Source organism: Ursus arctos, unplaced genomic scaffold (genome assembly GCF_023065955.2).
Source record: "Ursus arctos isolate Adak ecotype North America unplaced genomic scaffold, UrsArc2.0 scaffold_14, whole genome shotgun sequence".
Lineage (NCBI taxonomy): Eukaryota > Metazoa > Chordata > Mammalia > Carnivora > Ursidae > Ursus > Ursus arctos.
Window position 1 is genome coordinate 67,030,358 of NW_026622808.1, and position 25,065 is coordinate 67,055,422.

The following is a 25,065-nucleotide window of genomic DNA, read 5'->3' on the forward strand; positions in this document are numbered from 1 at the left end:
CAACTGAACTTGTCTCTTAGCTCTTTGGGAGCTCCAGTCTTTCACCTACTCCAATCCATCCTAGGTCATGGTGGCCACCTTTTGCTGTCACTTACAGTCCCGAGTGCCTCTTATGGTTCCCTAGCATTTGCAGAAAGGACTCATCATCCAGAATGATGCTGAGAGCCCCTACTCTGGTGTCGGAAGACCTGGGTTCAAATCCTAGACTCTACCCCTTCCTACACCTATGCCCTTGAACAGATGACTTCTCTTCTCTGAGCCTCATCTGTAACGCAGCTGTAATAATAATAATAATAATAATAATAATAATAATAATAATACCTACGTCATAATAGAATAGCTAGCATTCATTGAACACTTATTATGTGCTAAGAATGGCTCTAGTTTTTTACATGTATTCTCACTGAATCCTTCCAACAACCTATGAGCAAGGTACTATTCTTATTATCTCCATTTTGCAGATGAGGGAAATGAGGCACAGGTAAGTCCTACCCTTTGCCTGTGATTCAGCCTAGAGACCCTTTCCGGACACCTCTCCTGCATTCCTCCATGCCCCACGGAACACAATTTTACACCTTGTTTTTCCCTACCTCTGGGCCTTTTCGGTTCCTGCAGGTCCCTGTGCCGGAACTTCCCTACGATCTCTGGAAGTGTCTCTAAGTCACACACTAACCTTGAGAGGTTGCAGAGCCCCAAGGCAGGCATCCTGATGCTCTGGATTTGCCAGCCTCCTCAGCCACACAGCCCATTGAAAGAAAAATCCACCCAGAACTGGGGAGGGACTGCCTTCTCTGGCTGTGTCAAGCCCTGGGGAAATCCTGAGAGGGTCCCAGTGAGGGGGCTTGCTGGAGTGTTCCGAGGCCACATCTGGAGAAGGGAGAGTGCTCAGGACTCACAAGTGTCACCAGACTCTTGGAGAGTGCTGTCTCCAAAGTCCCTCCAGGCACCACCATCACACACATTGTCTTTCCCCTGGGAATTCAGGTCAGGGTGTCCAGCACAGCCTTCAGCGGCCACTGGGAAACTCAGAGACAGGGGCTCAGGGAGGCATGGCTCATTTTTATCCCACCTGTCACCTGTGCTCCCACAGGAGGCAGAGAAGGGATAAAGATGGTGAAAGAGAGGCGACACAAGCGAGGAGGAGGGTAGGGAGAAGGTGGGACCATACAGAAGTCTCCTGGCTCCCCAGGACCAAGTGGCTGCCTCCAGCTCATGCTGACACCTGCCTTATTCTAGTTCCTGAAGCCAGGCTGCTTGAGTCTGGCTTTGGCCTATATGCTTTAAGAAACTTTTAGTTTTGGAGGGAATCTTTGCTTCTGATGCAGTTTGTAATATATTCACAGAAGCATCTGGGAAGGCCCCGAATGAGAGACCAGGAAACCTGAATCTACTGTGGACTTTGCCTCAAACCTGCTGAATAACCCCCAGCAGGCAATGGCTTCTCTGTGAGCTGTAGTTTTCCTTCCTGTAAGACAAAGCAATCTCTTGCATAACTGGGACACTATACCCCCTGAATAGCAACTCTCAATTTCCCTCTCCCCCAGCCCCTGGCAACCATTATTCTACTCTCTGCTTCAACTGTTTTAGATCCCTCATGTAAATGGAATCATGCAGCATTTGTCCTTCTGTGACTGGCTTACTTCACTTAGCACAATGTGCTCCAGGTTCATCCATGCTGTATCATGTGACGGGATTTCCTTCCTTTTTAAGGCCGAATAATATTCCATTGTATGAACAGACCACACTTTGTTTACCCATTCATCCGTCAATGGACATTAAGAGGGTAGAATTAATGTGAAGTGTTCTTACCGCAGTAAAAACAAAACCAAGTGATATCAAAATGCCCGTCAGCTCTCTCAGCTTCTAGAATCCTAAGAGAGTGGTTGTAACTGTGATTGGCAAGTTCTCACTGTTTGAAAAGGCTCATATGATATTTGGTCTTCCTGTCCTCACCATCTCACGTCAGGTCAAGAAAGGACCAGCCATGACCTCAAGAAGCCAGTCAATGGCTGTATTTCAAACTGTCTGTTTGTGCCTCCTATGTACGTTCCTTCTCCTTTTCACTTAACTACACCCTACTCTCCTTTGTGAAGCACTAAGACCTCACCTCCTCCTGGAAGCCTCCCTGATTGTCCTGACTTTTAAGACTTGAGCCACTTATCCTATTTGGAGCTTAGTTCACATAGCTGAGGACACTGGGGCTGCCCCACAACTGTTCTATCTCACAGGCAGCCGTTGATTTTAACTCATGAGATATAATATTCAGAAAAGAGCAAAAAACATAAATATAAGGTTTAGAGACTATCATGTCAGCAGCTTTTTCACTCTCCACCTTGGCTGTGAGTGCCTCATGGTTGGGCACCACACTGGCTTCTTTCCTGGCACCTGGAGGGCTGAGGGCCCTGTGGGGGCTCCATACAGACTGGCTGGCTGATGTACACAGGCCAGGGTTCAAACTTCAGTGAGCAGACACACACTGCTGGGGATCTGGTGAACATATGGATCCTGGTGCCGTGAGTCTGGGGGGGTTCCTGGGGGGCTGCAGGTCTCCAAGTCCAACTCTGGGCTGCAGGGCTGCAGACTAGGTACACAGAGCAGCTGCCATAAGGCCAGGAAGGAGAAAGGGAGGGTGAATGTGATGGTGGCCCCAATCCCACGCTGGGGCCACGGGCATATCTAGACATAGCAGAGAGGAAAATCAGCCACAGAACAAGCTCTCTTAGGGTCAGGGCATCCTAATTGTCTCCACACCCAGCCCTCCAGGACCCTGAACAAGGGGTATGGGACATGCAGGTGTCCTAGCCGCCTCTAGACCTCTGAGCCCCTAGTCTCTGAGAGTCTGTGTCCCTCATGCTCCACCGCTCACACTGTCTTGAAATGTCTCTTGTTTACTCTGCTGAACAGTCACACCCTCTGCCTCATTACTGGGGAGCTGGTGAGAAGCCAGGCAGGCTCCCAGCTCTGCCCCTCACTGTGCAAAGTAAATTATACAGGACCAAACAAAGGTTTTCATTTATCAAACTGTCATGCATCTAGGTTTGTTTTCCTTACTTGACTGCAGGAACTGAGTCTAATGTATTCATTTATTTATTAGTTTTTTTGAGAATATTTACTGAGTACTATTTTATGTGCCAGGCCATAAAGACATAAACGTGAAAAGAAGTGTGGCACCAGGGGCGCCTGGGTGACTCAGCCGGTGACACGTCTGCCTTTGGCTCAGGTCATGATCTCAGGGTCCTGGGATCGAGCCCTGCATCGGGTTCCCTGCTCAGTGGGGAGTCTACCTCTCCCTCTGCCCCTCCCCCCACCACTCGTGAACGCACTCTCTCCCTCTTTCAAACAAATAAATAAAATCTTAAAAAAAAAAAAAAAAGTGGTCCTGCCCTCTTGGAGCTATGCTTACAGGGAAAGGCAAATGGCATGCAAGTAAGCAGAAGAAGAAACACATGATCACAGCTTGAGATAAACATGAGGAAGGAAGTAGACAGGAATGCTGCAACTGAGCACTGCAGAGTGAGCAGGGGAGACCTCTCTGAGGAGGTGACATTTCATTTGAAACCCTTAGCCAGCTGTGCGAAGGGTGGGATGAGTGCTTCAGGTGGAGCTGACTGCAAGTCCAAAGACCCTGAGGTGGGTTTGAAGAATGGACAGACTTGTTTTTGAATCCTTCATGATGCCTGGCCAAAGACCTTGGAGTTTGCTGAATTTCATTTGATCTGTGATTAACACATGACAATAGAAGATGAAATGCCAGGGAGTTCAAATCTTTAGCATCTGGTGCCAACACCCAGAATGGCAGGCACAAGAGGGGAAGCAGGCCGAGGGGATGGGAAGATGCCAAGTTCAGTCTGCGATGTGCTGAGTCAGAGGTACAGGAGACCCTCCTTATCTTTGGGGGATAGGTCTAAAGACTCCAGAGAATGCCGGAGACCACAGATAGTGCCAAACGCCACAGGAGCATGCCTTGCAGATATTGTGGGTCCTTCCAGACCATTATAATAAATATCGCAGTAAAGTGAGTCAAATAAATTTTTTGGTTTCCTGATGCATAAAAATTATGTTTATACCATACTGTATTCTATTAAGTATGAAACAACGTATGTACCATAATTAAAAATACTTTTTTGCTACAAAATGCTGAGTTGTAATCACTGATCACACATCACCATAACAAATATGATAATGATGAAAAGTTTGAAACACTGTGAGAATTACCAAAATGTGACACAGAGATGCGAAGTGAGTAAATGCTGGAAAAATGGTGCCAACAGACTTGCTTGGTGCAGAGTTGTCACAAACTTTCGATTTGTGAAGAATGCAGTATCTGTGAAGTACAACAGAGTGGGCGCAATAAAATGCAGTATGCCTACATACAGTATGTTTCTTCCTAGACATACACGCCTATGATCAAGTTTAATTTATAAAGTAGGCACGGGGGCGCCTAGGTGGCTCAGTCTGTTAAGCAGCTGCCTTTGGCTCAGGTCATGATTCTGGGGTCCTGGGATCGAGCCCCACATGGGGCTCCTTGCTCAGCGGGGAGCCTGCTTCTTCCTCTGCCCCTCCCCCTGCTCATGTGCACGTGCACTCTCTCTCTCAAATAAATAAATAAACAAAATCTTAAAAAAAAAAATAAAGTGGCAAAGTACTTAGTAATAAAATAGGACAATTATAATAATATATTACAATAAAAGTTACGTGAATGTGGTCTCTCTAAAAATATCTTATACAGTACCTCATAGTACCGCACACACCCTGATTCTTCTTATGATGATACGAGATGATAAAATGCCTACATGATGACATCAAGAGATATAAGTGATGTGGGTGCTGTGACATGGTGTTAGGTGACTCCTGGCTTTCTGAATATATGTCAGAAGGAGGATCACTTGCTTCTAGATCAAGCTCATCACAGGTAACTGAAACTACGGAAAGCAAAACTGTGAATAAGAGGAGACGACAGTATATGTGGGGCTTCCAAGAAGCGACCAAAAGTTTAGCTGGAGGCTGGAGCATTGGGCTGCAGAGAGGGGTCAGACCAGGAGGTCAGCTCTAGTAACTCCGCCCTAGGCTGCTGGCCTGGAATGGGCTGCCTGAGCAGAACACAGGATGACTGATGGATGGGGATGGAAGAGCTCAGGAGCCTTGGGAAATAAATGCCTGGTGTGGGGGCACAGAGTTGGACAGCCACAGAAGTAGGGAGAGAACCAGAACAAAGGCAGCCAGTAAAAAACAAGAGAAGAGGGAACTTCCAAGGCGAGAGACCACCAGAGCTGAGGCTCAGGGTCTGGGGTGGACAGCATGGAGACCCTGGCTCATGGAGGTCAGGGAGGGCTGTGCAGGGTGGATGACGGCAGTAAGGGAGGTAGGGGCGTGGGGAAGACTTGAATATGTCTGTGGGTGAGGGAAGTCCTAAAGAATCTCTGCAGCCCATCTCCCTCTCCTGTGCTCCAGTCTGCTGAGCTGGTCTCGCTCTCGAGGCTCATTCTCACCGTCCTGCCTCTGTGCTGCTGTCCTCTGCCCAGAATGCTCTGTCCCTAGACCCCGCCAGTTCTTGCTGGCTCACACTATTCAGCTCCCTGTTGAAAGGTTTCCTCCCCATCATAAAGGCCTTCTCTAAGGAACTGGAACCCTTCCCCACTGCTGGTGGAATGTAAAATGGGGCAGCCACTGTGGAAAATGATATGGCGGTTCCTCAAAAAATTAAAAATAGAATTATATGATTTAGCAACTCCGCTTCTGGGGACATACACAAACGAACTGGAAGCAATGTCTCGAAGAGACATCTGTGTACCACGTTCATAGCAGTATTACTCACAACAGCCAAAAAGTGGAAGCAACCCCAGTCCCCATTGGTGGATGAATGACAAACAAAATGTGATGTGTACATACAAGTGGAATATTCTTCAGCCTTAAAAAGGAAGGAAACTCTGACACAGGCTACAACATGGATGTGCCTTGAGGGTATTATGCTGTGAAATAAACTAGTCACAGAAGGACAAATTCCATATAACCCCAACTCACTTACATGAGGTCCCCAGAGCAGTCAAAATCGTAGACGTGGAAAGTAGCATGGTGGCAGCCAGGGGCTGGGGAAGAGGGTGGGCAGTTAGTGTTTCATGGGGACGAAGTTTCAGTTTGGGGAGATAAAGAGTTCTGTGGATGGATGGTAGCGGTGGTGTACGACAGGGTGAGTGTACTTAATGCCACTGAACTATACACTTAAAAATAGTTACGATGGTGGGTTTTTATGTTATGTGTATTTTAATACATTTTTTAATTGCAAAAAAAAGCCTTCTCTACCCTCTCCGCTTAAATTTCCCCCCTCATCCCACCCCTGCAGCCCTGCTCCCACCACCAGGGTTTGTTCTGTGTGTTTGATGTGATAGCCCTTCCACAGCCTAAGCCCACCTTAGGAGCCTTCTAACTGACTGCTCATCTCCTTCACTGGAGTAGAAACTCCACCAGGGCAGGGAGGCACCTGGTCTGTCTTGTAGCTGCTGGATCTTAAGCCCTTGGAAGGGTGCCTGGCATAGGAGGTGCTCAGTGGCTACTTAGTAAATAAATTTCTGCTGAAGGGGAGGGACGGGGAGAAACTGAGTGAGGATACAAGAGAAGATGCAGACGGGAGGGAGTTCATGTTCACCCGGGGGCGAGGTTGTTTTCTGGGAAGGAGAACAGGCTGCAGCCTGAGGAAGCTTCTGCAGGTTTAGGAGGGCCTCCCAGGGACTAGGAGGAGTGAGCACATGCCATGGAGCCAATGTTCAGGGCTGCACAACCGGTTGTAAGACTGGCATGAAGAAAGCATATGTCGGCATTTAAGCCAGGTGGGAGACTGGCCTAATGGAAATAACTGGGGTTCAAGCAGATGGTCAGGGCGAGGTGGCAGGTGCAAGGTCTGGGGGCACGAGGCCAGCAGAAGGCCCAGACCAGGCCGCCTGGACCGTGGGTGCAGCCAGCGAAAAGATGACCTGTCTGGGCAGGGCTGGGGAGGGCATCACGGCAGGACAGGCCTGTTCCAGAGGACAGGGCAAATTTCTGCCTGGGCTCGAGGGTGGACCCATCAGGGAAATGTGGTGACAACAGGACTCACACAAAGGGAGGAGGAGGTGGAGGGAGGAGGTGGCTCGGAGAGGCCACCAACTCCTGGGCTGGTCTCCGGAGAGCTGGTATTTAGCTTGAACAGTCTCAGTTAGTCTGAAAACAAGGCTTGCTGTCAGGGAGGAGTGACATGCCAGGCAGCCTTTGTCTCCTTTCACAGCTGGATCTATTTTTATGTCCTTTTTGCTTTTCCTTTTTTGCCCTCTCTTTCCTTTAACCCATACCCCCTGAATATCTCTGAGTGGAAGAGAGGGAGAAGTCAGACAGGTGGGTGGGTGGACAGCTGGGTTCAGCTTCCCATCCTGATCCAAATCTCTCTCCTTCTGACATGGCCACCTCAAAACATCTGGAAGAGTGGAGCTCATCACCTTACATTTATTTTTACATCAAACTCTAGGAAGGGTGGGGCTCACCGCAAACATGCCTCCCGAGGCCCCAGGGGAAGCAATTCCACTATCATTCACACTTTCCTTAGGTCTGCTCCTAGGAGGTGGCTGGAGATGGGAAATCTGGCTCCTTTTCCCTCCTTGATGTAATGGAGGCACAGAAGGGGAGAGGTCTTTGCCTTCTGAGGAAGTAGAATTTTCAGACACAGTGGAAGATGAAAGAATGAGGAGTAAATGCTCCTTCTCCCCACCTCCCATGCCACCAAAACTTCTACAGCAAGAACGAGCCAGGAAAGATTGCTCCCTCCAGAAACCTCCCTTCATATTTACACCACAGCCCAGCAGTTTGCGAACTCTTCTGCACTGAGGGCTGCCAGGAGGGAGTGCGCTGTCATGGCCTCTTGGGGGTCACCGTAGTGGCAGGTACGGAGATCGAAAGTGCACCTCTCTGGCCCACCAATCCCTTTCTGAGATCTACCCTAGAGAAAAGCATGTGCATAAGGAGGTGTGTGAGCAAGTGCACTGTGATTCTGTTGGTAGAGCACACAAATTAGAAACCCCGTAAGTTCCCTCAGCAGGGGGAGAGCAAAATAAAGGGCAGCGTATCCATAAATTGGAACACCATACAGCAGTAAAAATAAAAGGACGCTGTGTAGCAATGTGCAACAGTCTCTACGATACCAGCGAGTGACTGCAACCCAGTTACACCAGGTTTCTTATAGTTTGATATATTCAACATATGAAAACAACAACTCCACAAACAGTACCCTCCATTTTCCACTCATAATGAATGATACACACAGATGAATGCAGGGAAAAGGTTCTGGAAAGATACACACCAAACTGTGTACCACAGCTACCTCCATGGGGACACAGGAACTAGGAATGAGTACCCCAGAGCATCTAACCCTCACCTGTAATGACTTCACACTTTATGAGGAGAACCCAGTGGAGCATGCCTCATGCAACGAAAACTTGATTTTTAAAGGTGATTGCCACTGTGGTTCATTACGAAAGCCTCGAGGGCAGAAGGGAAGGGATGCTCGGTACATTTGGTAGGTGAGAAGGCTGGGCTCCCAAGGGTGAACTGACCTGCCTTGAGGAGTCTAGACCCACGCTTCTCCCTCTGTGCTCTCAGAATGACAGGATGCTAGTGTCTCCAAGCCCAGCTCCTGATGTGGGCCCCGCCTTTGGCTGGCCATTGGTTCTACGTGGCTCTGACTCCAGGACACAGAAGAAGTCCCTGTGCCTGGCAGGAGCTGCCTCAGTTCTGCAACCCTGTCGTTATCACTGAGCTCTACTGGACCTTGCATAGGTTGCTTCCCTATCCTACCCACGGTCCCACCCACTCTGACCTTCATGTGTTCTTTTACTGTGTGCCAGGCATTTGTCTCCTCAGATTTATTCACTCTCAAAACTACTGTGAAGTAGGCACCACTATTGTCTTCCCAGTTTTACAGAAGGGGAAACGGAGGGGCAGAGTGGTTAAGGAATTGCCCATTTGCTAGTTACTCAGCTAGCGAGCATCGAAGCTGAGTTTGAACTTCTCATTCCCTATACCACCCCACCTCCTGCAAGCTCCTGGGGGTGTCCATGCAATGGCCTGGAGACCACAAGGCTGGGAAGCTGACCCAGATGACCACCAATGTCCAGGACCCTAGGACTTCATGTCTTTACAATGGTCCTGAGCAAATAGGACCCTCCCTTCTCCCTCTCCCCCTCTGCTTCCCAGACAGGAACAACAGATGGTTATCATGCCCCTACTACGTAGCTGGCACTTTTACATCTGTGCCCTCATTCAACCCTCCTACAGCCCAGTTACTATTAATGTTCTCATTTTGCAGATGGGGAAGCTGAGGTCCTATAATGGGAAGTGACTGGCCAGTGGTAACACAGCTGGAGGAGGAGATGCAGGTGGTCCCAGAGGAAGGTTTAACAGAGAACCCGGTGCTATGGTGGGGAACCATCACTAGGTGGGGGACCCTGAGGTACAGAAAGTTGCATAGGGGACGCCCCACTGCTCCGTCAGCCCTTCGACTCTTCCTGGCCTGGTACCCAACTCCCAGCTTCAGAGTGGGGACCAAATCCCAAATAGCAACTATCTTTCTGCTCCCAGGCTCCACGACCCCGCGGGATGCCTAGAAAAGCCACAATCATCTCTAACTGGCACCACTAACTCAAAGCTCCTCTCCCTTGCCCTCAAACAGGCAACAGTTCTTTTTGGGGAGAGGGGAAGAAGTGGAGAGGTAAGAGAAGGCTTCCAGGGCTACAGGGGGGAAAACAAACAAACAAGCAAACAAAGAGCAGGCTTGGAGCCAGCCAGACCTGGTTTTGAGTCCAACCCCTTTAATCACTAGCAGAGTGGCCTTGGGCAAGTTACTTAATTTCTGTGTCCTCCACTACACCCAAGTGGTGGTGGTATTAACCTTGAACTTGTAAGGAACCAAAGAGGCATGGATTGCGGAAGACAGCACACTCTATCCAGAGAGGGAGAGGAAGGGTCAGGAGCCACAGGGGGAAGGACTGAAGAGGAGCCAGGTGGGAAAACCCCCTTCAGCATTCCCATAGCCCTAGGGAGGCCACGTTATGAAGACCCTGACCAGAGAGATAAATGAAATGAAATCAAGGGTATGAAAACAAAATGAAAGACATGACCATTTATACAAAGCTAGGTTAAGTGCCAGGCACTTCTGCTGAGCGCTTCCACAGACACAGTCTTTAATCAACGTGATCCACCTACTAGCCCAGCCTTGGAAGGACAGAATGACAAAGAATGGGAGACGGACACCATATAAGGTACCTGAACGAGGCTAGTCAGGTAGGAGGTGATGCTCCTTGACCTCCCCAGCTACTCCTCTGCAGACAACTGGGGCCCAGGGGATGGTATGGGGGAAATGTCAAGCTGGTCTCAACCTTCCTAGTCTGTCTCCCTGCATCGGGGGTGTCCCTCTTGGTCTAAACTCCTGGCCCCCAGCACCTCATGGTGTTTCCTGGATGACATGGACTAACAGCCGTGCGGTCCTGGGCAAGTTCTTCACTTCTCTGTTTCGAGACAAACCCGAGCCCCAAGAAGCAGTGTGTGGAAGGACTATAATCAGCCAGGCTCCCAGGCACCCTGAGGCAGCACATATAATTACCACCGTGCCCTGATGCCCGCTAAGAGGTCTGGACCACCAATGTGACTTGGTCCCTGTATCAGGCAGGGACCCAACTCTCTGTCTGCCTCCAGACAAGCGACATCCCATCTAAGCGCTGACACAGGGTATGGGAAACCAACTTTCATTCCAAAACTGTCTTCAGTTAATGAAACTCACACACTTCCCTTAACTCATCCTCATGATTCCCACTTCACAGATGAAGAAACTGAGCCCAGAAGCCTAAGGTCATTAGAATTCAGGCCTATCTTGATTCAAATCATGCAGCTCTATTTCACTTCATCCACAAGGGCTCTGGGAAGCCCCAAACTTCCTCAGACCCAAGAAGTCGGTAGGAGCTGTCACCTGGCCTCACCAACACAGGATCCTGTGTCTCCCCATGTGTGTTAAGATGCAGCCCCAGCTGTGCAGTGACTCAGCCTCTGTATCCAACTTGGGGCGAGCTATTTACAAACAGCTCCCTCCTCACCAAAAGGGGGTACAGTGGATCCTTCACCATCCTTTTCGGCCTTTACATCTCTGACTCCCCACAACCCACTGGCCCCTTGCCCAGGACGGGGCACCCTACCTTGTGGCCGAGGCTGGGGTCTCTTGGAGCACTGTCCTCCTCCTCCGAACTTCCCTGCTCTTCATCCGATGACAGGTCTTCTTTGGGGGCTGCCGCCGAGATAGGACAGACCTTATAGGGTTCTGTGTAGGCGCTGAGGTCAGAGCAGAAGAAAGAGAGGGTTAGAGCTCCCTGTACAGGAAAGGCAAAGTGAATACACCAGGGGCCCTATTAATGCCACAAGTCATTAACGAGCGCTTCATGTGCAAAGCCCCATGCCTGCCCTCCGTGGGGACCCAGAACTGCATAAGACACAAGCCCAAACTTCCCTATATGCTCCCACTGCAGCCATCCTGGCCTCCTCGTAGTCCCTGAATGTGCCGCGCTCTCTGCTGCCTAAGTGTATTCACACATGCTAGGAGTACAGGAGGCAGGCTGTGATGCTGGAGGGTACAAATAATTACTGGGAGGGCGAGAGATGTTCATTCTGATTGGTCTGGCAGTCTGGGCTGGCCCGGCTATGCAGCAGGGTCCGTTCCCAAGGTGGCCATGTCCTCCGGGCCTGAGTAAGGGATGTAGTGATGCCGTACAGTTCAGGATGTGCATTCTGGACCCTGCTTCCTGCCTTGTCATCAGCTAGATCATGGATAATACACAATCAGGGTATCCGTTTCTCCCTAGGGGAATAATGATTCCTATATCATTCGTGCTTAGAAAACTTACACAGGTAAGATAGCAAACTCATACGTATATGACTATGACATAGGCATTGCCATTAATTAATTAAACACATTTATCCAATAAATGTTTATTGATTGCCTGCTTTATGCAGGCACGTAGCTAGGCAGAGGGTAACGCCGTGGCAAATAAAGCAGATATGGTCCCTGTTTCAAAAAAGGAACCACAAATATATGATTATAAACTGTTTGGACAGGTCAGGGACTGGCTGCTCTGAGGCTGAGAGCAGGAGGAGAAGGAGCTCTGTGATAGCACAGGGAAGTTTCCAGGAGAAGCAGCATGTGACAAAACAACCTGGGGCAGAAGAACCCTCCTTTTTCTGACTTCAAAACTATCCCCACAGAGGAGACTCTAACCTCATTACAACCACCTCCTTGCTCTGTTCCCTGCTCCAGGCCTCCCTCTCCACCCAGCAGAGTGGTTGCTCTACAACAGGGATTAGGCCATGTCCCTCTCCTACTTGAAAACTTTCAATAGCTCTCTCCTGCCATGGCCAACGTGGTCCCAGACAACTTCTCACAAAACTTCTTCTCATACTCAAAATCCAGGCATTTGGTCTTACTGAACTCTTCTATTTTTTTTAAAGATCTATTTATTTATCTGAAAGAGAGTGAGAGCAAGCACAAGAAAGAGGCGCATGGGGAGAGGGAAAGAGAATCTCAAGCAGACTCTGTGCTAAGCGTGGAGCCCAATGCAGGGCTCAATCTCATGACTCTGAGATCATGATCTGAGCTGAAACCAAGAGTTAGATATTCAACCAACTGCACCACCCAGACACCCCTGGTCTTACTAAATTCTAATCAAGTATTTATTTCTGCCCTCTGGGAATGCCACAACGAGATACCAGAATAATGGATGGATGGATGGATGGACGGACTGACTGTAGGAGAGGAGGGAGCATCCAATTGCTGGAATGGCTGGGCTAATGCTAGCCCAGGCCTCATGTGGGCAGGGACACTGTTCTTACTGTAGGCCCTGGGCCAGTCAGGGAGAAGCATGGCCAGGGTAGGGGATATCAGGACAAGAGAAACTGAGCCTTAGGCTACAGTGGCACTAGGGGCCACCTTGGAGCTCTTTCTCAACTACTGCAGGAGCCACAACCGGGAATATCTATCTCCAGAACACCTGGAACCCAAGAAGCAAGGAGTGCAGGAGGCTCTGTCAAGAGCAGGACAGGCGTCCCCTGGTCCACATCGGGGCCATAAGGTCAGACAGATCAGGGACAGGTGGCCTATTCCTGCCTGGGCTTCCGTGGACAAAACGTGTGTGTGGCAGCGATTATAGCTCTGCTCTTGGGTGCGGATACACAAACTAAGTCCTGACCCAGGCTGAGCCATAATTCACTCTACTATCCAACTGGCTACCCTGCTGATCAGACCTCTTTCTTCATTTTTCAGAATTGACTTTGTCGTCCTTTTCTTTCAAACTACGAGAGCAAACAGTGGATTCTGCAGCAAGCCCTATACCACTGAGATGTAAAAAGGGATGTGAGCATCTCCCTTCCTAGGAACACCCTATACCTCCTTCACTGCCCCTGCCCACACCGCTAGGGGCCACCCGGGGTCAGAGGAACACTATACTTGCTTTAGCGAGCGCAGAACCTCCTTCAGGAAAGTGACTGAATGGACCAGTCTGCTGGAGGAACCCCAGCTCCCTTCCCTCTAGAGCCTCCTGCACCAATTTGCACCTTGTGTATCCTCAGACCGTGAGTGGAGCCCTTCTTCCCCTGCAAGAGCAATGGCCACATTAGGCCCCAGCAGGGGCTATTGTGCTCTGCGGAGGATAACCGGTAGTGGTGAGGGATGGAGCAGTTAACTGTGCCCTTGCACTGTTCTTCCTCTGTATCAAGGAAAAGAAGGTAGATGGCACGCCTTTCCTAAAATGCACTGTGGGGAGGGGGGTGGGGGATGGTCTAACCTGGTGAAGGGTATTAAGGAGGGCATGTATTGCATGGAGCACTGGGTGTTATACGCAAACAATGAATCATGGAACACTACATCAAAAGTTAATGATGTGCTGTATGGTGACTAACATATCATTAAAAAAAAAAAAAAAGCACTGTGAAGGAGGAAAGGATTCTCAGCCAAGCCTCCCACGGGTGAAGGGTGTCACCATCGTTTCAGGCAGCAGGCTGGAAATCTCAGGCATTTCCTCACATAGCCAGGCACTACTTGAACACAAAACCTCTCCCGAATTTACCTTTAAATCTTCTCTGACTCCACTGGCATCTCTGTCATAGCTCTGTGGCCCAAGCCATCTCTTGCCTGGACGTCTGTGACCGTTGCTTTCCTGTTCTCTCCCATTCCACCCTGGCTGGCCTCCAATCTGATCCCCCACCCAGCAGCCAGAGGGAACCTCCTCAAACCCAATCTGACTGTGTGACCCTCTTGCTTGAATTGTTCAGGGATATTCTGGTGCCAATGGGATTCAGCCCCAATAGCTCAGGCTGTCGGGCAAGGCTCTGCTCAACTTGGGATGTAAAAAAGTGGGTGCCCTTGGGCCTCGAGGCTGCTATGAAGTCTCCCCAGCACTGGAACCTACCTCAGGCCAAGCAGAGGACTGGATTCTACAAAACAGAGCTATGGGTGACACTAGGGAGACAGCAATGGAAGCCAAACACACAGAGGGGGACGGGCTGGCTCAAGGTCACATGACAAGTCTAGAGATGTGAAAACAGAGGTCCAGTCAGGATCCCACAGTGCACGGATGTGTGGAGCGGGGTCCCAGGTGGCCAGGGCAAAAGGGGGCTTTGTTTTTATTGCCTGTGCTATTATTTTATTTTCTGTTTGAGAGGTGGTAGTGTGCAGAGATTAGAGCTCACACTCTGGAGTCCGACTGCCTGCATTCAAATTCTGTCTCAGCTCAGTACTGGCCATGTTTAACTTTGCCTAGCTTCAGGGGTGCCTAATTCACTGAGCTGTTGGGAGGATTCAATGAGTTCATGATGTCAAACACTTAGAACGGTGCCCAGCACATAACTCACTAAATGGGAGCTCTCTCCATTACCAGCTCAACTCTAGCTGCATACAGCTGTTCTACTACTTACCTACTGTTGTCTTTAAGTCAACTCATTTTTAACATTTGCTAATACTATGACCTCATCCCAAGTGATAATCCCCATGAAGTCACAGTGTGTGACTTCACATAATTATTAATCTACAACAGTTTGACTAACATTACGTTGCTCACCATCGGAGACCCACAGACCTCACAGAGAAACACGGTTAGCTCTGACCCACGGACCATCCATCCGCAACCAACCTCAGCTATGGCCAGAAATGTGGCTCACGATCTTTTATTCTACTTCTTCCTCTGACTTCTGTTTTCAAGAAAGATCTAGAATGGAAGTCAGGAGACAAAGGTTTGGGTGTTATGAGGATATTTCTGATTCATTTATTTCACTGTCCTATTTAGGGACTGTGAGCACAACAAATGGAGATTAACTGCCATTAAAAAGATGCTTTCACAATATAAAAGAGCAAGTATAATCCAGTGCCTTTGCAGATTCAATGGAAGTTGTAGCGACAGACCTAATTTTGGACAGAAGTCATTCATTTAACAAACAAAGAAAATATTCTAAGACCCCAAGGGTCAACATGGCTCCCCCTACAGACCCTTCATATTTGCTACTAGGCTGTCTTCAAATACAGGGAGGAAAACCAGCTCTGAGAAATGTTCTTGACAACTTCCACCCAAATGCTCCAATAGGCTCTAGCAGAACTTGTGTCCTGTGTAACCACTTCTTCCCTTGGGGAGACGGACTCGGAATGGTGACATATCCCATCCATCTCACCAGTCCGTCAACGTAAACCTCTCAGACCGGTCCTTTGCAAAGGCTCTGTATTTTAGCTGCATGGTTCCTGTCTTGTTTGGTTTTTCATTCATTAAAAAAAAAAAGTGCCTATTAAGAATTCTTCATGTTTTAGATTCTGAAGTATAGGTACTGGTAGTCCAGTGGTAAACAAACAGACATTATGGATAATGCCCATTATAATCATAACTGAGACACTGTCTCCAGATAGCTTATTTGACCATAACAATATATTACATATGAGAAAGCCTTCTAACCCACCCACCTACCCATCCACCTATTCCTTCATCCACTCACCCATTCATGCATCCATCCCTCCACCCACCCATTCATCTATCCAACCACCCATCTACTTAGCCATCCACCCGTGCATCCATTTGTCCACCTGCCCATCTGGCCATCCTTCTATCCCCATCCAATCATCCCTCACTCACTTATTCAACACATAGGGATTAGCATGTACTTCAAGGAGCTAACACATGGAGAAGTTAAAGATGACTAAAGTACTCCCTGGTCTCAAAAAAAGTACAGTGCAAGGTACTGGTTAAGAGGGTGGGCTCAGAAGTCAGGCTGATTGGTTTGAATCCCAGCTCTATCACTTCAAGCAAGTTACTTAACCTTTCCATGCCTTAGTTTTTTTGTGTGTTTGTTTTTAAATCTGTATATTAAGGGAGATGACACATGCCAGGAAAAATCAGCAAAAGGGTTAGGCAGTCAGGACTGTAAGTTTAGAGACCAAGTGGCCTGGAACTCTGGCCTCAGATCAGAGGAGAGTCACTGTGTGACTTTAGGCAAGTCACCTAATCTCTCTGTTTCCCATCTGTAAAGTGGGGATAACTATGTAGGTTCATTGTGGGATTAAATGAGAACATGATGGGGAAAGCAGCCACCGCCTGGCACGCAGTAGGTCCTTTCTGGCCAGCCCACAAAAGGGCCAAGTTCTAAACCCCCAGACTAGTCTCCACAGAGCTGTATCCTCCCTCTGAGTCGATTTGTGTTTTAAAAGGAACATAAATTAAAGCTGCCCAGAGCTCATTACCTTAAATGACCCTCCAAATGAGCAGTCCTTTCCAGCAGCCTGGAGTCGTAAAAGGACATGTGCGTCCACGTGGGGGGACGAACTGTTTGTAACCCAGCCCAGGGCTGTCCAGCTCTGCCCGTTAAATCCCGTCCTAGTGACACTCGTTGGGAGCCATAACCCTAAGCACAGCCAAAATGGCTTAATAACTCATAAAAAAGGAACGCTTGCCTCACTGAGAATCTGTCGGCGGGCACCCTGGCCCCAAACTCCATCCTTGCTGGTACAAGGAAATGTGTGAAGGAGGCCAGATTGCAGATGTAACATCCTTTGGCTCCTCTGACATAGGCTGGGACCCTTCTGAAGTTTGCCAGCTCAGCGAGGAGGGGCAGGGGGCTCCAGGGCTGCTCTCTGGAAGCTGGAAAGTTGGAGATGGAGGAGACAAGATGACTACACTAATTAGCAGAGCAGCTGGAAGAGCTTGGAAGTGGATGGAGGGAAGAGCTGGCTGCACAATCAGGGATTTCCAAACCCTCAGACATTCAATCCTACCCCCTGCCTGCTCCCTATACCCCCTCAACCCCAGGCACCTTCATAGTTCACTTGATCCCTCCAGACCTTCCCCAGGTGAGATCTTCTGCTCTGAGACTTCCTTGTCACTCAGAATTGACCCCTCCCATGTCCCCCTTCCTCAAAGAGACATTGAGACTTTCACAGATACAGATATCATCTGCACTGTAACTTGAACCTTCCATCTGATACAGTGGAAACTGCTTAAGATGGGGGTCAGAGACCTGGGAGTCCTGGATTCTCCACTAACCCAATGCATGATCTGGGTTACATGACTGTCAAGGTGGGCCTCAGTGTCCACACCTGTAAAATGTAGGTGGAGAACAAAACCCCCAGGCATGTGAAACCACGTGCTGAGACCAGACTGCATGCATCCCACAGCCTAAAAGCAGCTGCCTGTCTGTCTCCTCACCACTGGAGTGAATCTCTGCTTTGTTCCCTCTTGGAGGGAATGCGTCCTGCACCCAGGGTCAGCCAAGGGATAGCTCTTGTAATGGTTCCCAGAAACACGATTGAAGGAGAGGCTTTTTTAAAAATTCAATTTCCATTTTTTGCTAAGTAAAAACAGAAGTACATCCTTGCTCTCCGTCCTATGACATCCCCACCCCTCTTCTTGAAATACAGCATCAATGGTTTCGTAAGAATTTGTTTTCTTGTTACAATAGTTTTATTGAGATATAATTCACATATCATAAAATTTTGCCCTTTTAAAGTGTACAATTTGGTGCTTTTTAGTGCATCCACAGAATTGGGCAACCATCATCACTACTTAATTTTAGAACATTTTCATCAACCCCAAAAGAAACCCCATATCATTCAGCAGTCAATCACTTGGACTGGCCCCTAATTCCAGGCAAACACTAATTTACTGTCTGTCTCTATGGATTTGCCTTATTCTGGACATTTTGTATAAACGGAATCCTACAATCCTTCTGTGTGTGGCTGCTTTCACTCTGCATGAGGTTTTCAAGGTGCATCCATCTTGTAGCACGTATCAGTACTTCATTCCATTTTATGGCCAAATAATATTGCACTGTGAGTCTGTACCACATTTTGTTTTTCTATTCCCCTGTGGATAGACATTTCGATTGCTTCCACTTTTTGGCTATTATGAACGGCGCTTCTATGAACATTCATGCGAAAGTTTTTTTACGTGGACGTGTTCTCATTTCTCTTGAGTATATATATATAGGAGTAGAACTGCTAGGTCATATGGTAACTCTATGTTTAAGATTCTGATGAACTACCAGACTGTATTTGGCCATACCATTCGACATTCCCACTGGCAATGCTGAGGGTTTCAATTTCTCAACATCCTCATCAATACTTTTTATTGTCTGTCTTTTTAATTTCAGCCTTCCCAGTGGATTTGAAGTGGTTTTATAGGGATTTTCAAGGAATTTTGTCCTCCTTGATTCCAGTTCAGGCTCCTCCTGCCCCAAACAAACATTTCTTTTTTCTAGCCGAAGGGAAACATAACTGTAACTATGAAGGCTTTCTTTTCAGATAATCCATGCAAGTTCTGAGGTCCAGGGGAAAGAATTAATACTTTTGGAAGATCTGCAGAAGCTTCATAAAATGATAGATTAATATAAAGAGGTAACATACTAGAGAAAAATCATCAGTCAGAGCCCCAAACTCTCCGGAGTGATCATCTCTCAGGTTCCGGCTTTAGGAAGCAGTCACTACCCTCCTGCAACTTGGGCGGGTAAAGACAGCAGAGGAAGAGTCCTGCTTTTCTGGCCCTTATCAGCAGCCACACTGCTGGCACATGGGCCTGGCTCTGCCACTGACCCCCTAGCATTGCAGCCATCTCTGGGGCCCCGGCAAAGGCTAATGTTAAAGGACACATTTCACATCCTGAGGGCAGGACCCAGTTCTGCCACTTGTTAGCCCAATGACCCTAGGTCAGTCGCTTAACCTGCCCAGCTTTGTCCTTTGTAAAAGGGAGGTGGTAACAGTATTTACCTTGCCAGGGTCTAGGAGATAATGTCTGTGAATGAGGCGGGGGAACTGCTCAGCACAGTGCCTGGCGGTTTTATCTGCTACAATCATCTGAGTTAAAGGCCAGGGCTGAATTAATCAGGCAGAGTTCCTCAAGGTCATACAGACCCAGGTTCTAGTCCTACCTCTGCGACCAGCTTGCTGTGTGACACTGGGTGGACCCTTTCCTCTCTCTGGACCTCAGCTTCCTCATCTATAAATAAAGGGAGTTAAAGGACCTCTGCAGGCCCTTCCCACCACAATGTTCTGTGACTTTATGTCCAAAGGGGTCCTCCACGAAGCTGCAGAACTTTGTCCTAGTGATTCCTGCACATGTCTGCCTTCCTCAGCCATTACATGCAGCCAAACCTCCGGCTCACTGGGCCATGCACACCTTTGTACCTTTCCAACACTGTGCCTCTTCCAAGGCTATTCCAGAATTCCTGCCCACCTCCTCCTCCACTTGCCGCACTCCCCACCCACCCCAGCCCCAAAGTCTACACACACACACACACGCGAGCTCTTCCAGGAAGCCTTCTGCATCTCTCCTGCTGGAAGGGGCTCCCATCACAGTTTACATTCTGTGACCACAGTTATTTATGTTCCCATATTAGCTCCCCTATCAGCCACAGTTTTTTGAGGGAGGGGAATCACCTGGTTGCTATGCACTTTGTGTCTTCCACGGATGGTACACAGTAGGTGCACAACAAACATGTATTGAACAACTTGTCCTACCCCAGCTAATTTACCTGACTTCCCATTAGCCTATCAGTGAAGGCCTCCCTATTTCTCCCTATTCATCAGGTGCTCAACACCTTTGATAGAAATGGTACCAGCAGGCACTGCTGCCACTTGAGAATGCTGTGGCTAGCAAAGTCTTAATAGATAAACAGGCTTTTTTACTAATTAGGCCATCATTTTATATTACTTCAAAAATGGCTGTGGGTAGGGGTTGCGAGAGGCACCCTGTGGGGTGGCTCTCGTTCAGCCATAGGTTCAGTGGATGCTGAAAGACTGGTGGCTGGGATTGCTTCAGTTTCCTTATCTGTAAGATGGGCTCCACAGTTGCCAGTCCTAAGCACCCAACCCAGAGCAGTAAGAGACTTGGACACATCGTCCTCCTATCACCTCTGCTCTGGGATTCAGAGTGAGGCCACAGGGGAGGCGGAAGGGAGGGGAGCCACTGCTGCCACCCCAGACAGCTGGAGAGGATGCGGTGGCTGGAGATTCACGAAGAACACTGTAATTTTATAACCACACACCACATCTGAAGCTGCCAGGAGCTAGGACAGGGGTCATTTGTGGTTTCTTTGTGTGGTGGTCTGAAAAACAATCCCCTTTTCCCACCCCTCCCTTCCACAAGGACACAGCCAGCCAATACTAACAGAGCAGCCGCAATAGTGGCAGAAGTAGAGTCAGCGATGTGGGGAGCTTCCTATGTGCCAGGTACTTTACGACTTCTTCCCAACCACTGTATCCTGTAGGTTATTACCATGCCCATTTGATAGATGGAGAAGCAAGCACAGACAGGATAAGTGCAAACCTGGGATCTAAGCACAGGGAATCTGGTTCCTTCGAACTACTCCAGTAGCAGCAGCTGAGGGTGACCGAGTGCTGTGCTGCACACACTCACACATCGCCCCACCGAGCCTCTCAACCACTTGGCGAGGCCAGCACCGTTATGACCCTCACTTTTCATCTGCACAAACTGAGGCTCTGTGAGGTTAAATGACTCCCCAACGCCCACTCTGCTATTCCCCTTCCACCAACCTAGACAGAACCACAGGTAGAACCTCAGCTGAAGCCACCTGTTAGACACGTTCATTCTGGTTCACTGCTGCCTCCTCTGTGCTGACAGGTATGAGAATGTACAAGAAGTGCCAGGACACAGGGGTGTCCACAGTGCAACAAGACAAGGAGGGCAGAGGGCGAGGGCCTTTCTGACACACATAAACACATGAGTCACGTGTGGCCAGAGTGGGACATCTGGATGGGGGACACAAAGGGAATCAATCACACAAAGCCAGACAGAATCAAACACACTAAGGCTCAGACCAGCAGGGAAGGTGACACAGGCAAGGGAAACACTCCTGGACCCAGACAGACAGACAGACAGACACACACACACACACACACACACACACACACACTCGTCACATGACTCATCTTGTGGCCTTGCTGAACTATATCTCCTTCTTTTGCCCCAAACAGGGAAGAAGCATTTTCAGAGAAATGCCACCTTTCACCAAAGGCTTTAAGATCCTATAAATCCATCTTGCTTCTCTAGGGCAGGGACTGCCTTCCAAGAACAGATGCCTGGGAGATGTCTGCTAACCTGACTCCCTCACACTGATCAGGGCCTAGGGTCAGTGGCTGATGGGTTCTCCTCTCTAGATACAGGTCCAGCCTCACCTCCTACTCCAGAAAGCCTTCCCTGACCACTGAGACAGGTCAACTGGGAAACTAAAGAGGCTTAAGCTTCAGGCCCCATACTTGCGTGGGTCCCTTTCAAGGCTCTGTAGATTATTTAATATTCTTCATTGCACATTCTTTTTCTTAAAGAGACTCCAAAGATTGCATAAGCTTCACAGCCTGCCCCTGCCTGGCCACACCTGCTTATGGAAGAGGCCCTGCCTGCTCCCCTTGACATGCCCCTGTACCCACGGACACCCCTCATCTGGCTTCGGCCTTAGCTTTTCACATGTTTTCTCTCCCTCCCAAACTGTGAGCTCCTTCCTGCCAGCCAAGAGTACTGAACTCTGCATAGAACAGGTGCTCAATTAACACCTGCCGGCTTTCACTGGCTCATGGGGATGGGGGAGAGCACTTCCAGCCAGGTTCCTCCTGGCATCCCTGAACGGGTGTGGATTTGGAGCACTCTAAAATCAGAGCTGCTCTACCCAGTACAGGCCTAGCCGTGCACAGTGGATGGAACACCCAGTGCTTGCACTGCCTCACCTGACACAATCCGCTTTGTTGAAGGTCTACCCCATGCCTGGCACTGGGGACACAGAGGTAAAAGAGAGGCTTCTTATTTGCCTCAGGCACTTACAGCCTAGTGGGAAAGCGGACAGATCAACAGGAGACAAGGTGGTGAGTGCTATGAGGAAGCAGCGCAGATAAAGGACCCCTAAACCTGTGTGTGTGGTGAAGAGGGAATCACAGGAGGGCTCCAGACCAGGGTGAAACCTGAGCTGAGTCTGAAGGCCGAGCAGGACACAAAGAAAAGACAGTGGTAGGGGAGAACATTCCAGGGAAGTTTATGCAAAGGCACATGGGGGAGAAATGTTGGGTCCTGTGTGTAGGGAACCAGAACCACCCACTACTTGGTAAGGAGAGCTGGGAGAAGAGGCTGGCAATGCAGCAGAGCTCTCAAATGCAGGGCTAAGGCACCTCAACTGTATGTTCCAGGGGTAATGGGGAGCCAGAGAAAGGTTTTAGCCAGGGTTAAGGATCTGCCCAGTTTTGTTCCCTGGAGAATTCGCCCTGGCCACTTGTAAACAGCAGTGGGAGACATGCTGGAGGCTGGGAGCCCAGAGAAGGCTAGCCGGGAGCCTGGGGTGGGGAAGATGCTGAGACTCCGGCTCAGGCAAGCCTGTGGGACACAGTATACGATTATCCTCATTTCACAGATGAGAAGACGGAGACTCTAAGGTACTGAGAGATTTGCTCAGGGAGACACCGCTAGCAAGTGGCAGTTCCGAGATTAAATTCAGGTCTCCCACCCCTAAATATAATCCTTGTTTCTTAAAGTGTGAAATCAGGTACGTGAAAGCTACACAGTGCCTGACACCTGCATGGACTCAATGAATGTTAGTTCCCTTTCCAATTCTTATTCAGGCTTAAAAGAAATAGCTTGTACTGCCAGTATAATCAATACAGGGAGTATTTTTACAAAATTTCAATTTACACACACTTCTTAAGGAACACTTCTGTGGCATAAGTGAAGCCACTCTGTAGGTTACAGGGCTGAAGGGGGCTGGCTCCTCACAGCTGGGCTGTGGGCTACACAAAGGCAGTGAGCTTGCTATAGGTATGTTAGGGCTGCAGCAAGTGCCCATTTAACAGGTGGGGAAATTGAGGTCCAGGGTGGGAAGGACTAAAGGCAGATCTCCTGTTACCCAGCTTAATGCTCTTTCCACTGCTCCCAGGAGCCTCCCCCAGGAGGAGGGGGTCAGCTGGCCTGGCGTTTTGTAGGCAGGCAGGGTGTGGCAGCCTTGGAGGGAAGAGGCCAGGGGAGGGGCAGGGCTGCCTGGGAAGTGGGACCTTTCCCTTCAACAACAACAAAAAGTCTCGTCCTTGGGGTGGCAAGAGGGGCACCCGCCCTCAGCCCTCCCACCAGCGCCCAGACACATCTTCTGGGCTCCCAGAGGCTGGCTGCCCCTCCTCCACCCACCTCCCAGGCCTTGTCCTGCATTTCCTGTAAATACCGACACTTCCTCCCCTGGGAGGGCCTGGCAGTGCTTGCGCCACACCCGGCTAGCCTGCCACACAATGCCTGGGCCACTCCACACCCCAGGCCCTCCCTGGGACCCAGAGAAATGCCACCCTTTGCTAAGAGCTGGCCAATCCAATGCTGCCATGACAAAGGTGGGCAAAGTCAGGTTTGGGCAGGGGGAGAAGTCTGCCTCGGGCTGCACAGCAAGTCTGCAGCAGAATGCAGGGTCACACCTCACTAATCTCTATACCCCAACACCGTCTACACTGCCTGCCACAGGTTAAGTCCTGGAAGTGAAAATGCTGGTTCGGAACAGACGCTGGAGCCAGCCCCACCTGGGTTTCCAAAACCTGGTTCTCTGCCACTCACCAGCTATGTGACCTTGGGCAAGTTTTCTATGCCTCATTGTCCTCAAGTGTAAAATGGGGAAAATAATAATACCAATCTCGCTGGGGTTTTTTGAGGATTTAGTGAGTTGACATACGTAGAAAGCACGCACTAGGGCAGTGCCTGGAACACAGCTCTATGTTATCTTTGCAGTTTTTAAATGTCCACTGAAAACTCCATCCAGGACAGAGCCATGTCTCCAGGCCACAGCCCACCGGGGATGCATGTCGGGTTCGGATTTCCAACCTCAAAACAGTCCAGGACTAGAAAGGTTGTTTGGGGAGTCAGGAGACTTTTGTTCTGCCAGTGGTTCACCCTGTGACCTTGAGCAAAATCACTTCCCTCCTCTGTGTCTCAGTGTCCTCAGCTATTAAACAGTGATCGAAATCCCTGCTCTGCCTACCTCATGGGTTGTTGGGGGATCAAAGGAGACAACAGGCAGGAAAGCAAATCGACATGTTAGGTGTTTAAGATCAGAGCTGGCATCCCAAACAAAACATCCCAAAACCCAGTCTCCAACAATCAACTCTGAAAGTCTTTCTTGGTAGTTTGATATTACGCCTACACCGAGGCCTCCTGTGTGCTGGCCCCTGGGCAAACACCTACCTGCAATCTCTCATTTACTCCTCAAGACCAGTCCACGAGTGTGTGTTAGCAGCCATGTCGTGGATGACGAAACAGGCTGTGAGGTGCTGGAGTCAGGACTCAAACAGATTTCTCTGACTCCACAGAGACTACGTACGCTGCCTCTAGGACAGTGGTTCCTTCCATGTAATACCCTCGGCTCTGAGAGCCGGCTGTGCCGGATTTCCCTACCCCCGTGCTAAGATCTGCACCAGATCTACAGTCTACACCCTGCATATTCCATCTCAGGTGACTCTCCCCACGAACCGGTAAAGGCAGGCACCAGCACCTTGAACAGAGAGGAGTAAAT

General features: G+C 49.3%; 1 protein-coding gene across 6 annotated transcripts in view; it reads right to left on the bottom strand.

Moving 5' to 3' along the window:
* FGD5 (FYVE, RhoGEF and PH domain containing 5) overlaps nucleotides 1-25,065 on the bottom strand; it is a 120,682-nt gene that overhangs the window by 58,472 nt on the left and 37,145 nt on the right. For all 6 annotated transcript variants that reach the window (XM_026501429.4, XM_048227156.2, XM_026501428.4 and 3 more), the window contains exon 3: nucleotides 11,208-11,340. In XM_026501429.4, the coding sequence (XP_026357214.2) occupies nucleotides 11,208-11,340 (133 nt within the window). The remainder of the gene's footprint in view (nucleotides 1-11,207; nucleotides 11,341-25,065) is intronic.